We start from the raw sequence: 13634 nt of genomic DNA on the forward strand, positions 1-13634 counted from the left end.
TCTTGGTACTACCCCCCTGAAGTTTCAGAATGCTAGTATCTACAGTATACGGATCATCTCACATTAGGTTCCTCTCATTTTCATTTACACAGGTGGTAACTCATTAGACTGGATTTGAAGAAAAGTTTATCTTGCCGGAGTTCCTCAGGAAATCCCCTCAAAAATTACTCTTGCAAGATCTTTCTGGCTATGGAGTCAGCTCCTCCTCCACTAATAGACACAGTCCATCTTCGTTCTGAAAAAACCAAGGTAAACTGCAGCATCCTTTGAGAGGTAGACCAGGAATCCATCATGGTAGATGCCAAGCCTCAGAGTCCCTTTTTAGTCATCTGGCTTCTTTTATATCATGTTAGGTTGTCCTATTTCTCTATAACCATAAGCTCAATACATTAATTCAAAGGTTCACGTCTTGGACAAAACAAAGGAGCCCATCTTCAATTTCCTGTTTTAGGATTTAGTGTCACAACTTTGATTAATGCTAGTCTACATCTGTGATGTTACTACTCAGAGTTGTCCAGTTAAATCTCTGTGCATCATGCTTTCATGCTTACCTGTACTCTAAAGAACCCAAAGCCTCCCAAATGGCACACACTCATTTTGCTTTGATTTTCTGAGAGAGAGAGAGAGCTTTTCAATGGGCTCTACTTTTCCAAAAGCAACTTCCTCTACCTCAGGGGATGTCTACACTTGAAGCTGGGGAAGTGAGTCTCAGCTCAAGGAGACATATTCATGCTAGCTCTCATCAAACTAACATGCTAAAAATAAAATGTACCCATAGGAACAGGAGGGGCTAGCCACGCCGAGTACATGCCCATCACAGACACTAAGCATGTACTCAAGGTGTCTAGCCCTCATCATCGCAGCTACACTATATTTAGTGCGCTAGCTTGATCGGAGCTAGCACTGGTATGTCTCCTCAAGATAGGAATCACATTCCCAGCTCAAAGTGTAGTCATACCCTTAGTCTAATTCTCAGGTTTCTCTTATCCCAAATTCAAATTATCTAGCTACTTAGTTTCCAAAGCATAAATTAATACTAGTAGAGCACCTTCTGTTCCATGTATCCGCAGCAGTGTTCTTTGTGCATTCGGAGTTGTTCTGGGCTCCACCTTTGTCAGTTGCCTTCTCATTTTCCTAATTCCTATTTTAGGTCCTCTGTTAAGACAATGTTTTAAAGGTTGCAAAAGAATTGAAGCTCCAGCTTCACTTCCCAAGTATGTATAAGCTGTGTCTCTCCTGTGTTCTTCTTTATGGCAGTCTTTGAGGAAAGCATCTCGTTGGACAAAGGATAGTGGCCACGATTCTAATACAGAATGTTAGATCAGTTCGCAGTTGACCCTGCATTAAATTGCCCTGTGAGCTACTGACAAAGAGACCTCAGCCATGTCTTTCTGGGTGAGAAGTGTCTATTACCAAGCCAACTTGTGCAGGCCCAAGTGACCCTCAGTGCAATCAGCTGGATAGGATTCAGCAGCTTTTTACTCTTGGCTGTTCAGTTTACAGCTTTCTTCTGCCATTTGTGAATGGCTGTTTCTCTCTTGTAGTTCCCTGCCTGGTTGAGCGTGCAGGCTGAAAAGATTGGCTTACATGGGCTGGCCGATTTGGTCTGTCATAAATGGCTATTTTAAAAGGCTCCATAGGTTTCACTGAAATGCATCATTCACCAGCCTGTGCTCAAGGCCACAACTACAGGTAAATTGGCCTTTCAATCCTACACTTGCAACAGTAATTATCTAAGCTTCCCCAGATCAGACCACTCAGCAATCCACTGGATTCCCTACAACTGCATGATCAGTGAATGGTGCCCTAACAGAATAGCAGCCCTTTAAAGCTCCCTAGCTGCCTGGAAGAGCAGTGAAGCTTTGCTGAAAGTCTTGAGCATTACACTGGGAGACGAGAGGCTCAAGGTGGTGCAGAGTTTAACCTGCACCACCTCCATTATACTGGGCGTTGTACCTGTGAGGTTCCCTTCTAGGGAGCAGCTGGGGCTTGTACTTTGTCTGCTCTGGAATAAGGATCCAGTTCCTGGACAAACTGGCAGCAATTTGTGGAGTAGAAACAATGAGATTATAACATTTTTGGTGCACTGAACCCTCCCTACAAAGGAAGAAGGCTCAAGAGAAAAGACACAGCTGAGGCTAGGAGTATTTTGTTTGCATTGTAATGGCTTCACTTGTCCGGTTTTGAAGACTCTCAGCTCCTTAGGCAGGGGCCCATTAGCTGAGTGGCAAACTTCCTCCTTTGTACAGCAATTCCCTGCACACTGATGGCATTATAGAAATAAGTAAACCCTCTGAAATGTCAACATTTTTTTCTTCAACCTGGAAGCTACCAAATGTTTCAAACAGGAAACTATTTTTATATCAGCATATCTTCAGCAAACTTCTCACATCTACTAGTCTTGCTGTTCTTATTTCACCCATTATACTTCTAGTTTTATTGTTTCCTTCATGGCTCTCTCTAATGCTTGTCTTACAGTTTTTGAGTTTATTTTGGAAGAGCTTATCTCAGTATAGGGTTTTGTTTTTTTAATTCCCTAATCAGGTGTAAGATTTTTTTCTCTCCAGATTAACGTCAGGTGACACTTAATCATCAGACTCTTTCATAGAATGCTAAATTGTGTACATTCAGACCTGACAACCTTCTACTGTTCATACTCGTCAGATGTTTGCTGATGGATGATGGAGGGGTTATAATAGTGCTCTCTGGAGGCACAGAAGTTTGTACATTTTACATCTGTTTTCATCATTCTTATTACTCGCTATTCATGCCATGCTTTTTTACTGTTCCTATTGTTCCCCAAGTATTCTGACGTTTTCTCCTTGGCCCTTGGTTACTTTAACTCGTCAGACCTTGTAATTTATATATGTGTCTCTTATATTTCTTCTAAACTTGTTTCTAAACTTCGTAATTTTTTACCTTTATAGTTCAGTTATAGCATCCAGATCAGTATTTTTAACTAAGTAGCTTAGTCATATCTCTGTATTTTAAAATTCCACTCATGCACCACTCAAATCCTGTTTACAAAACTGGACCAAAGTATCAGCTATTGCCTTCCATTACCAGAATGAGTTCTGATGCTATGGGTTCTGATGATCATGACTGTGTTGTAAAGGTGAGATACAGTTTTTCAGAAGAAGATCATAGCTTTATCAGAATCATTTCTACTGTTTGACATCGCTATCTCAAATAATATCAGAGGGGGGAAATGAGCATTGGCTTGTGCAGGTGAGCAGTCAGATGCCATAGGAAGGAACTAAGGATATAAACAGTTTTTGATCTTTCATAAAAGAGGAGACTAAGAATAAGAGCCAGTAGGAAATAATGTGACTTAGCAAGTCTGAGCTTCCACTAATTCTTTGGAAAATGCCAACATATTTAGAGTCAATTTCTGCCTTCCTGTGCATAACTCCCATTGGAGTCAACAGAATTTGATATTAAGTCATTCACTATTGACTTGCTCTAAGTACAGTAAGGTCATCTTCCTATATAGTTCTTATATATATTCCAGATCTTCATTAATATCACACAGTAACGTAAGGGATTGATTCTTCTTCAGAGAGGGTAAGGATGGTTTCTTTCTGGTTGTTTTAAACCAATGGTAGCAATCTGGAAACCAATTCATTAGCAATGGTTTGGGTTTCTTTTGTCTTTTCTTTGGGTTGTTCGTTTACATAATTAGTGTATGTGGTAAGAGTTGGGCGTGGAAGTCTGAGCCATATCAGAAAAATTTTCTATTACCCCAATTTGCTTCTGGAAAAATAAATAAATAAATAAATAATGCTGCTGTATGACTATTTCAGTGAATAAACTAAATACAGATGTTTGAGGAGGTGATCAATTGCCCTCTTGTCAGTGGGGAATTACTAATGTACCTGTTTCTCCTGACACTCTGTTTTCAGAACTCATCCACATGCTACTAAGGAACATGCATCTCAGAATTCTTTGGTTTTCCATCCAACATTTCAAACACACACTGATTATTACCAATGTACTTGCAAAAATCAATGGAACTGTTGCATAACTTTTTTTTTTCCAAACTAAGACCATTAAGAGACAGATTTTTTTCACAATCAGGGACAGATTTTCAAAACAGCTCTGCTCCCATTTGGGCAGCAAAATAGGTAGCCAAATATATTTTGAAAAGAACAGAGCATATTGGGTGATGAGCTCATTTAAAAATCAGACCATTTAATTGCTTCCTGAATGGGAGCTGAGTATTTTTGAAAATCTGGTCTCAATTATGGGTGCTGAGCACTTGAGATCTGTCCCTTTTCAGATTTGTTTTCCTTGCACCACTATGCTGTTGTCTGCAGAACTCCTGACCCTACTGACTAAGCTGAAGGTTTGAGCCAGTCACTTTATGTCAATTACTTACAGAGATGGTGAGCATATCGTAAATGGAAGACATCGCAGCCATGGACATGGTGGTAGAGGGTCTTCTCTATCAAGTCTTGGGGCTCGTATCCAGTTAAATCAGTCACCCTAGAAGAGGAAGGCTGACAGATGAGCAGTATCTCTAGAAATATTCAAATTCATTAAACTAATATTGATTTTGCCAACTAATCAAGGCTAAAATGCTGCAGAGAAATCATGTTGGTTTGGAAATAGAGAACAATCATCTTTACAAGAAATTAAAACTTTGGTACGCCTGCCAAATACAGGGTGCAGTAATGTTGTACACAAAGGAGTGTCCTAGATATAGTCAAGGAGGAGGATCTGTTAACTTATTTCAGCATTAGATTTTTACTTAGTTTATCTTATTAATAGCAACTTTGGAACTACTAACATGAATGATCCTCTGCACAAAGATCCAGTTGATGATCTGTTTGTGGAACTGTAAAGTAACTTTTTTTTTTTAACTATTGACAAATTTTACGCCCTTGCAGATATATAAGCATAGCAAAAATAATTAGTCTACAGTGGCCGTTCCCACAGTCTATAAATAAATTCAAGCTAACAGTCTAAAGGAAGGCAGAGGATTATACCGTTTTGGAAGATGGAAGGACAAGGAACAATAGCAATGCCTGGAAGCTAAAGAAGGAAAAGGAAAGCTTAAGATAGACGTGAGGCAAAAGTTTCTTAACTTTAAGACCAATAGGATGGGAACTGAGTGGAGCGAAGTAAAAGTACGATCACTGCAGACAGACTGGGAGTGAGGTAGTGAATACATAAGAATTGCCATGAGGAATCAGTCCTGAGATATATCTAGTCCAGTATGCTGACAGTGGCCAGCATCAGCCACTTCAAGGAAGGTGCAAGAAACTTTTTAGTAGGCCCTTATAGAAATAGTCCCACACAATACAAGAGGGATCAGACTACATGACCCAAGTGCTCTTTCTGTCCTTGCTACTTGATAGAAAAATATACTCTAAATTACACCAAGGAATTTAACCACAGTTAGCTTTGTTTGTTTATCTATGTGTTGGTGGCATTTACACTCCCATGGTCTTTCTCCATCTCTAACAGCAGAGCGGAGGTACTGCACTCAGTTTCAAGATAACACAGCAATCCTGTAAAATGAATACAAGAGGTGTTACACAGTGTAATCGGGTCTTGCAAATAACTTGAACTCCACTTTTTGATTATCATGCCTTTTGTTTTCTCTTTCCTTAGAGCTTCATTCATTGCTTAGCCCTGCAGAGAAGCAGGTCTTTACATTTATTTTATACTGACACATCGGTTGGAGGGAAAAGGTGCTTTGTAGGTTTCATGATTTCAGGCTTCCTTTGTTGGCTTTGTGTGTGTGTGTGTGTGTGTGCACCCAAGAGAGTGAGAGAGAGAGGGAAGGAGAAAGAAGGCTCCTCTAGCGACCCTTCCCCTAAACACACAATCCCTCCCTAAAGATCCCCCAACATGGCAACCTTTCCTTCATCTGGGAAGGATTTAGATGCATTTTCCTTAGGGGCTGTTGGTGATTTGTACACTGACATGAGGTGGAGGTCACTTGAGGGTAAAGTGAAGAGCTTCCTCCCTCTGCAAGGTGTGTGTTGGGGGAGGGAGCAGAGGGAGGAGTTGGATGTGGCTTCCACAGCACTCCCACTCTCTCCTTGGTCACAAAACTCAACACCCAAATTCTGCCTAGTGCGCAGTGGTTCTATGACCAAGTGGGAGACATTGGTTTATTTTTCATGAATATAGTGCATACCTGTGTGTGGTTGTTGGATGGGTTACTTGCTATGGAGTTAGATCAAAAGGGGTTGTTAAGGGAACCAAGCAGGAAAGGTAAACCAACCGGCCTACATAAGGAGCATCTAAACAAACACAATGCCCAGGTTTATAGCTAGGAAGAGGAGACTATTCAGCAGCCTTGATCCTATCGCTGTTTCGCAAGGCTGAGGAGAGAGAGGTCAAAGGGAACACTACGACATTAGAACAGTGGCTCTCAACCTTTCCAGACTACTGTACCCCTTTCAGGAGTCTGATTTGTCTTGCATCCCCCCAAGTTTCACCTCACTTAAGAATACAAAAGTGTCACAGCCCACTGTTACTGAAAAATTGCCTACTTTCTCATTTTTACCATATCATTATAAAATAAACCAATTGGAATATAAGTATTGTACTTACATTTCAGTGTGTAGTATATAGAGCAGTATAAACAAGCCATTGTCTGTATGAAATTTTAGTTTGTACTGACTTTGCTAGTGCTTTTCATGTAGCCTGTTGTAAAACTAGGCAAATTTCTAGATGAGTTGATGTACCCCCGGAAGATTTCTGTGTACCCCCAGTGGTACACATACCCCTGGTTGAGAACCACTGCATTAGAGGGCCCTGGCCCTCGAAAAGGATGGGGGTTGAGTGAGTGGCCAGGTGGCTGTCCAGGGTATCAGTGAAAGCTGACAGGTTGGCGAGGAAAAAAAAAGACCAGGAAAGCCTACTGTGATCAGGACAGTCTGTTTCTCTCAGCAAGAGATGAGTTGTTAGCTGGGCTGAGGGGGAATAACAAAAGCTGGCAAGGAAAGATTAAGATGTACCAGATCCAGACGTATAGGACTTTAATTGGTTTTATCCTTTGCTTGATGGGTTTTGTACTTTTGGGGAAATGCATAAATAATGCCAATTAATCCCAAGTATCCATGTAAATTGATGGGGTATAAATTATGTTATCACTCAAGAAAGAGATATTGGAGTCCTCGTGGATAGTTCTCTGAAAACACCTACTCAGTGTGCAGAAGCAGTCAAAAAAAGCTATGTGTTAGAAGCCATAGGAAAGGGATAGATAATAAAACAGAAAATACCATAATGCCACTATATACATCCATGGTACGCCCACATTCTGAATACTGTGTGCAATTCTGGTCACCCCATCTCAAAGAAGATATAGGGCAATAAAAATGATGAGGGATATGAACTGCTTCCATACGAGGGGAGATTAAAAAAAGACTGGGACTGTTCAGTTTAGACAAGAGATGACTAAGGAAGGATATAATAATAGTCTATAAAATCACAAATGGTCTGGAGAAAGTGAATTAGGGAAGTGTTGTTCACTCCTTCACATAATTCCGTCATATAGGAGTCACGTGATGAAATGAATAAGCAGCAGGTTTAAAACAAACAAAAGGAACAACTTCGTCATGCAACGCACAATCAACCCATTGAACTTGTTGCCATGGGATGTTGTAAAGGTCAAAAGGATAATTGGATTCCAAAAGAATTAGATAAGTTCATGGAGGACAGGTCCATCCATGGATGTTAGCTGATGGTCAGGGACACAACCCCATGCTCTACATGTCCCTAAACCTCCAACTGACAGAAGCTGGGACTTGATGACAGGGGATGGATCATTTGAAATTGCCCTGTTCTGGGTGTTCTTAAACGTCCAACCAGCCACTGTCAGAAGACAGGATACTGGGCTAAACAGACCACTGGTCTGATCCAGTACAGCCGTTCTTATGTTCTGAAGGCCCCATCTGAGTCATTTTAATCTACTCTCTGGTCACAGGTTCCAGCAGTGAAAGGACTGAGAGGTGCCAAACTCAGCTGGGCCTGTCACATTAACACAGTTGAGAAACAGCCCTAGAGACCCATCTAAGAGTGGTTGGACCACAAGGTTCCATGCAGGGTGAGGTGTATGAAGCCAGGCTTGTCACGTAAGAAGTGCACTGGAGAGTGATTAAAGAGGATCTAAGGCACAGTTCACCCTGTAACTGTGAGAGGTGCATTGAACGACTGCACCTTAAGCCATGTTTAGGTCTGATTTACATCAGTCACTCAGATCTCAGTGCAATTAAAATGAAGAGAGTGATTTTCATGTGGCTTTCTTGCTTAACTAATCATCAAAGATGTGCTCTCAAATCAAAATCCTGGAGTTGAGCAGCTCCAGATGTTGGCTCTGTATCCCTAGTTTTGCAGCTACCTCTAGAATGGTCAAACAAACGCCCTGATCTGAACACACTCAGAGTTTGGAAAAGTTTGATTCTGGATCTGAGTTTTGCAGCCTTGGTCTATTTCTACTCCAAACATCCCTGATTTCCATCTTGGGATGTAAAAAGGACTCTGAATGTGTGAACAAGGAAAACAGAAAGGGGAACAGAACTGGCCAAAATTATCTCATCTCCCCTCCAGTGTCCCTTGAAACTGAGGGAATGAATGGGTGCATACAGTAAAGCAGCAGCCACAGATGACTTTTGTGGGCGGGAATTAACTTTTAAACTATTTAAAACTATTTCTCCTTAAAGCTGATATATTTAGTTGTTTTCTCCTATTACCATTTAGGGCACGATTATGCCCTTTCTGTGGGGTTTCTGTGTGGGTACACTACCGGCAGGAGTCGGAGAGAGTGCAGGGGAATACCTTCCTGTCAGGAGGTAATGATAATTTGGACAGCTGGACTGGGGAGTGCTAGGGGAAGGGCGCTGGCCAGCACTACTGACAATGCTTGATATTCCAGAAGTTCATCTTTGTGGGACAGGGGCAGGACCCCACCCTTGTGCTTCCTGGCAAGTGTGGGGACAGTGCTGGCTGTATCTTTTTCAGTGGTGTAACAGGACCTTTTGTTCACTGTGCTCCGATCAGCGCCTCTGGATAGACTGTCTCTTATGAAGACACTTATGCCTCCAGGCAACTCCATTTAGTATCATAGAATCACAGGATGAGAAGTAATTCTTCCGCTTTATTTGCGCTAATTAGGCCTCAACTTAAGTATTGTGGCCAGTTCTTGGCGCCACATTTCAGGAAAGATGTGGAAAAATTGGAGAAAATCCAGAGGAGAGCAACAAAAATGATTAGAAGTCTAGAAAACATGACTTATGAGAGAACATTGAAAAAACTTTGTTTAGTCTGGAGAAGAAAAGACTGCGGGGGGGACATATCAGTTTTCAAGTACATAGAAGGTTGTTACAGGGAGGAGGGTGAAAAATTGCTCTCCTTAATCTCTTAGGATAGGACAAGAAGCAATGAGCTTAAAATGCAGCAAGGGTGATATAGGTTGGACATTAGGAAAAACTTCCTAACTGTCAGGGTAGTTAAGCACTGGAGTAAATTGCCTGGGGAAGTTGTGGAATCTCTGTCATTGGAGATTTTTAAGATCAGGTTGGACAAACACCTGTCAGGGATGGGTCTACAGAATACTTAGTCCTGCCATGAGTGGAGGGGACTAGACTAGAAGACCTCTTGAGGTCCCATTAGAGCACCTCTTCCTCACCCTACCTTAGCTCTGCCATGTACAGGCATATTGTTGAGCCTTAGCCTTACACTAGAAATGCTACAACGGCACAGTTTCAGCACTGCAGTTGCATCACTGTAGTAAGGGGTTCTTCCATCACTGGAGTAAAACCATCTCTCCGAGAGGCGGTAGCTAGGTCAATGTAAGAATTCTTCTGGCGACCGAACAGTGTCTATACCGGGGCTTGGATTGCTTAACTAGATCGCACATAATGTGAAATTTTTCACAGCCCTGAGCAACTATAGTTAACCCGACATAACTTGCTAGCATAGACCAGCTTTCAGTGCTTAGCAATATTGGATGTATTGCATTAAACATGCCAAAAAAAGAGAGAATTCCTAAAACAAATTGTAACTTGCATTTCAGTACTGGGCCTCATTGATCTTAGCCTGGAGAGACAGCATGCTTTTGAGTGTTTAAATTGCTCTGCAAAACTTCTCCAATGTGTTGGTCACAGACTTTTTTACCAATATGTATGAATATCATTTCTTTTCCTTGAAACTCCAGCATGTCACGGAAGTCACCAAGTGGGTCAAATCTTGTTCCACAGTCCTAGTACTGTGGGGTTTGGTTGGGTTTTTTTGGGTGGGGGTGGGGGTTAGAATTATCTGCCTGTTGGTAGTTAAACCTATAAGACTGGAAATTTGCTGGAAGGTTCTTCCCTTGGGACATCTAAAATTGGACCATACAGATCATCACAGTACATTGACAGGCATAATTATATGTTGAAATTATATGACACTTCATGTGTCTCTTTGAGCTCAGATTTGTGCTTTTCCGTTGCCCATGTGGGAGTTCTTTCAGGCATCCACGTGGGTTGTATCGGTAGAGTGTGCTGAGATGGTTCTGGTGCTTATTTCCCATAAATCCAGGCATAGCTTGTGCACTGGGCAATCTTGCAAGCTGTCCCAATAGTTATTTTTCTGAAGAGATTTAATGTCTGGTTTTTGGGTTTTTTTTTAAATGGCCATTTGACTTAATTGTCACTCGTATCTCTTCATAAACCCATAATGTAGGCAAGGTTAAGGACATTAGATAGGAAGGCTGGTCTCACAGCTAAGGCACTGAACTAGGACTTGGGAGACTGGGTTCAGTTCCCATCTCTGCCATGGATTTCTTGTGTTACCTTGGTCAGGTCACCTAATCTCTCTGTGACTCATTTCTCTACCTGTAAAACAGGCATAATAATGCTTCCTTTCCCCCACCTTTTATCTATCCTTGAGGCCTCTGGACATTACCATAACACATGTAACTATAGGTTAGAATCAGGTTCCGTAGGCTTGATACTTTAAAGATAAAACATTGCCTTATTTACTGAGTCATTTTGAAAGTTCCGCATACTTTTACCGTGCTCAAGTTCAATTTTAATGATGTCATAGTTAAAATACACCTAAAAATGAAGTGTATTGAAGTATTTAGAAACCCCTATAGTTTGACAAAACTTAACTTCTCGATGCTATATGATGGAAACCAAATCATTTTGCTTACCTGGAATCTAGGAATATAAGTTTTAAGTCCAGACTTGCTCTGAACATGAACATGTTACTGTGAAGCTTGATCTCAGTGATTGCACTGGGAGGTAAAGATTGACCCACAGCCACCAGTCCTACAATTTGGTAACAGGAATCATACAAGGACATGTCCAGCATATACTGACGTATCTTCAAATAGCCACTGCAGTGGATCACCTGGCATGGAAAGAAAGCACAGTAAATATTTGAAGGTAAAGGAAGAGGTCTTACAGGTCAAGACAGCATCTTGAGAGCATCTATTTCTCAGCCTCTGCTGCACCTATTTCAATGGTGATATAAACAATTTCTCTTAACACCATTTGTCTGTCTGCATAGTTTAAGGCTGCTAAGTGTCTTATTTGTAAGTAGAGATGCAGTCATGCTGTGAACCTGTGTTACTGTCACCAGCACATAGTAATCTGGTGTTAAAATGCAAGGGCCCTGGTGCCATATGGACTGCTCTCCAGTTAATGCTTTAAATTTAGGTTATAAAATATACATTTAATATAAATACAATAAGATAGTTATTGTGCATTAACCAAATAAACTGAAATTTGCCGTTGATGGTGACTTAATCATGCAACAGACATACATATTCCAAGCTATACTTTAACAGCCAGTTTGATGTATCAAAACTACTCCTATTGAATTTGTTCTTCATTATGATGAAAACAGATACACTTTAAGAGACTTATGAATGTAGCCCTAATTATAAATGATTAAATATCTATTTAGACACATTAAAAGCGTTGCTTCTTTCCAATCAGGATTAGATGATCCCTGTGGACAAATTAACAATGCCAATGTCGAAGGCTCAAATTCTAGTTGGACATACATGTACATAATTCCAGTTGCCATCCATGAGAGTTGCATGTGCATATCTGATGCTAAAATTTAGATACTTGACTGTAAGAAGGAATAAATAATGATTTGGGGCAACAAAGGTAAATGCAAAATGCTCTTAGAAACTCTTCTGAGGAACATAAATATTCTTAGTTTGTAACAGCTACTATTTGGCTATGCACTCTCTTGCAAGGCTCAGTCCAAATATCATGTGGGAAACTCCACAAGTATCAAAACCACATTCTATATATCCCTCAGTTTATTTGTATATTTCCTTTGTTTTGACTTGTACATTCTTCCAGTAAAAAGGAGCGTGTGTCCACTGCCTTAAGCAATTCTTGGCAATCCATTATCTATATTTCTAAAAATAGATTCCTCTTAAAGCTCCCCATTCAATCATTAATTTATATGATAGTCAATAATAACCCAGTGATAATGTACTTAAAATCTCCCATCAGAGCCTCCTCATTCCCTCACAATTAGGCATATTTGGTTTCCCTTGCACTTAGGCTATTCAGGTGGTACCTTCTGAAGTGCTCAGCATTGGTCTAATCTTTAAGTCATTGACTGATGAGAGCAGAGTTAAGGCAATGCTGAGCGCTCTAGAAAATCACATCTTTAAACAATATACACGGTAACCAGGCAATAGGACTTCAAGGAGGAAAAATGGCACATGACTCCACTTCCTGATAAATTGTAATCTAAGAAGAAAAACAGAGGGATGCCACCACCTACTCAGCTTTTTAAAAAATTGCTTCAATATAAATTATGGGTTAGAACAATGTACACTGCAGGACAGTTGACCAGCCAGAACTACACTTTCAGGAATAACTGTTCAACTTTAAAAGGGGAGGTAAATGTCTGCACCTTGGAAGAATTCTAAAACAACAGCAGGTCACTCTGAGGTGTTCTTTCTCTTGCTATTGAATAAGTCATTTATTTTCAGTAGAACTGTGTGTAAGGTGCCTTTCTCAGCTGCTGCTTAGGTAGTAGAAATATGTTGTTTAGTTTATGGGAGAATAAATGCACAAAGTAAAGCTGAAAATACATGCTTGAATGGCAGGTGCTCATGTAGGATTACAGTATTTACCATCACCCATGTTCAAGTGCAGTAACTATTAAAACAATGTATGCTAAGAGGTTGATAAATAAACCTGAGACTGTGGTAGACATCAATCCTGAACTGAGATATACAGGCACATGGAGCCATATTCTGATACCCTTACTCATCCTGAACAGCACAGGGAATAATCTCATTCAAATCAATGGGACTACCTGTGGAGTTAGGTACTAGTCAGCATGAGCATGGGTATCAAAATCTGGCCCATGGTTTCAGGGAGTACTGTTGCATTAATAAGAAAATCTGCACCCAGTGGTGGCATTCTGACTCTTTTCAGTAGCAGACTTTGTTTTACAGCTATCCATATCATAAAACCTATTACTCTTTGAACATGGAAAGGCTTCAGCATGTTACCTTATAGCCGCTACATGTCAAGCCTGCATTCCTCTTAGCCAAGACACACTTCATCCGGAGAAAAAACGATCTCTCTATTTCGTACTCTGAAAACATAAGCCATAGTATTTTAATTAATATAGGTTTCAAAAATCACCCGTAA

At 40.6% G+C, this 13634-nt stretch overlaps 1 protein-coding gene across 3 annotated transcripts in view; it reads right to left on the minus strand.

The window, feature by feature from the left end:
• SIM2 (SIM bHLH transcription factor 2) overlaps positions 1-13634 on the minus strand; it is a 71460-nt gene that overhangs the window by 17775 nt on the left and 40051 nt on the right. For all 3 annotated transcript variants that reach the window (XM_084647134.1, XM_084647135.1, XM_084647136.1), the window contains 3 exons: positions 13493-13578; positions 11153-11352; positions 4379-4485 (listed from right to left, as the gene is read on the minus strand). In XM_084647134.1, coding sequence (XP_084503260.1) covers positions 4379-4485; positions 11153-11352; positions 13493-13578 — 393 coding nt within the window. The remainder of the gene's footprint in view (positions 1-4378; positions 4486-11152; positions 11353-13492; positions 13579-13634) is intronic.

The sequence above is a fragment of the Lepidochelys olivacea genome, assembly GCF_965140295.1.
Source record: "Lepidochelys olivacea isolate rLepOli2 genome assembly, chromosome: 1".
Lineage (NCBI taxonomy): Eukaryota > Metazoa > Chordata > Testudines > Cheloniidae > Lepidochelys > Lepidochelys olivacea.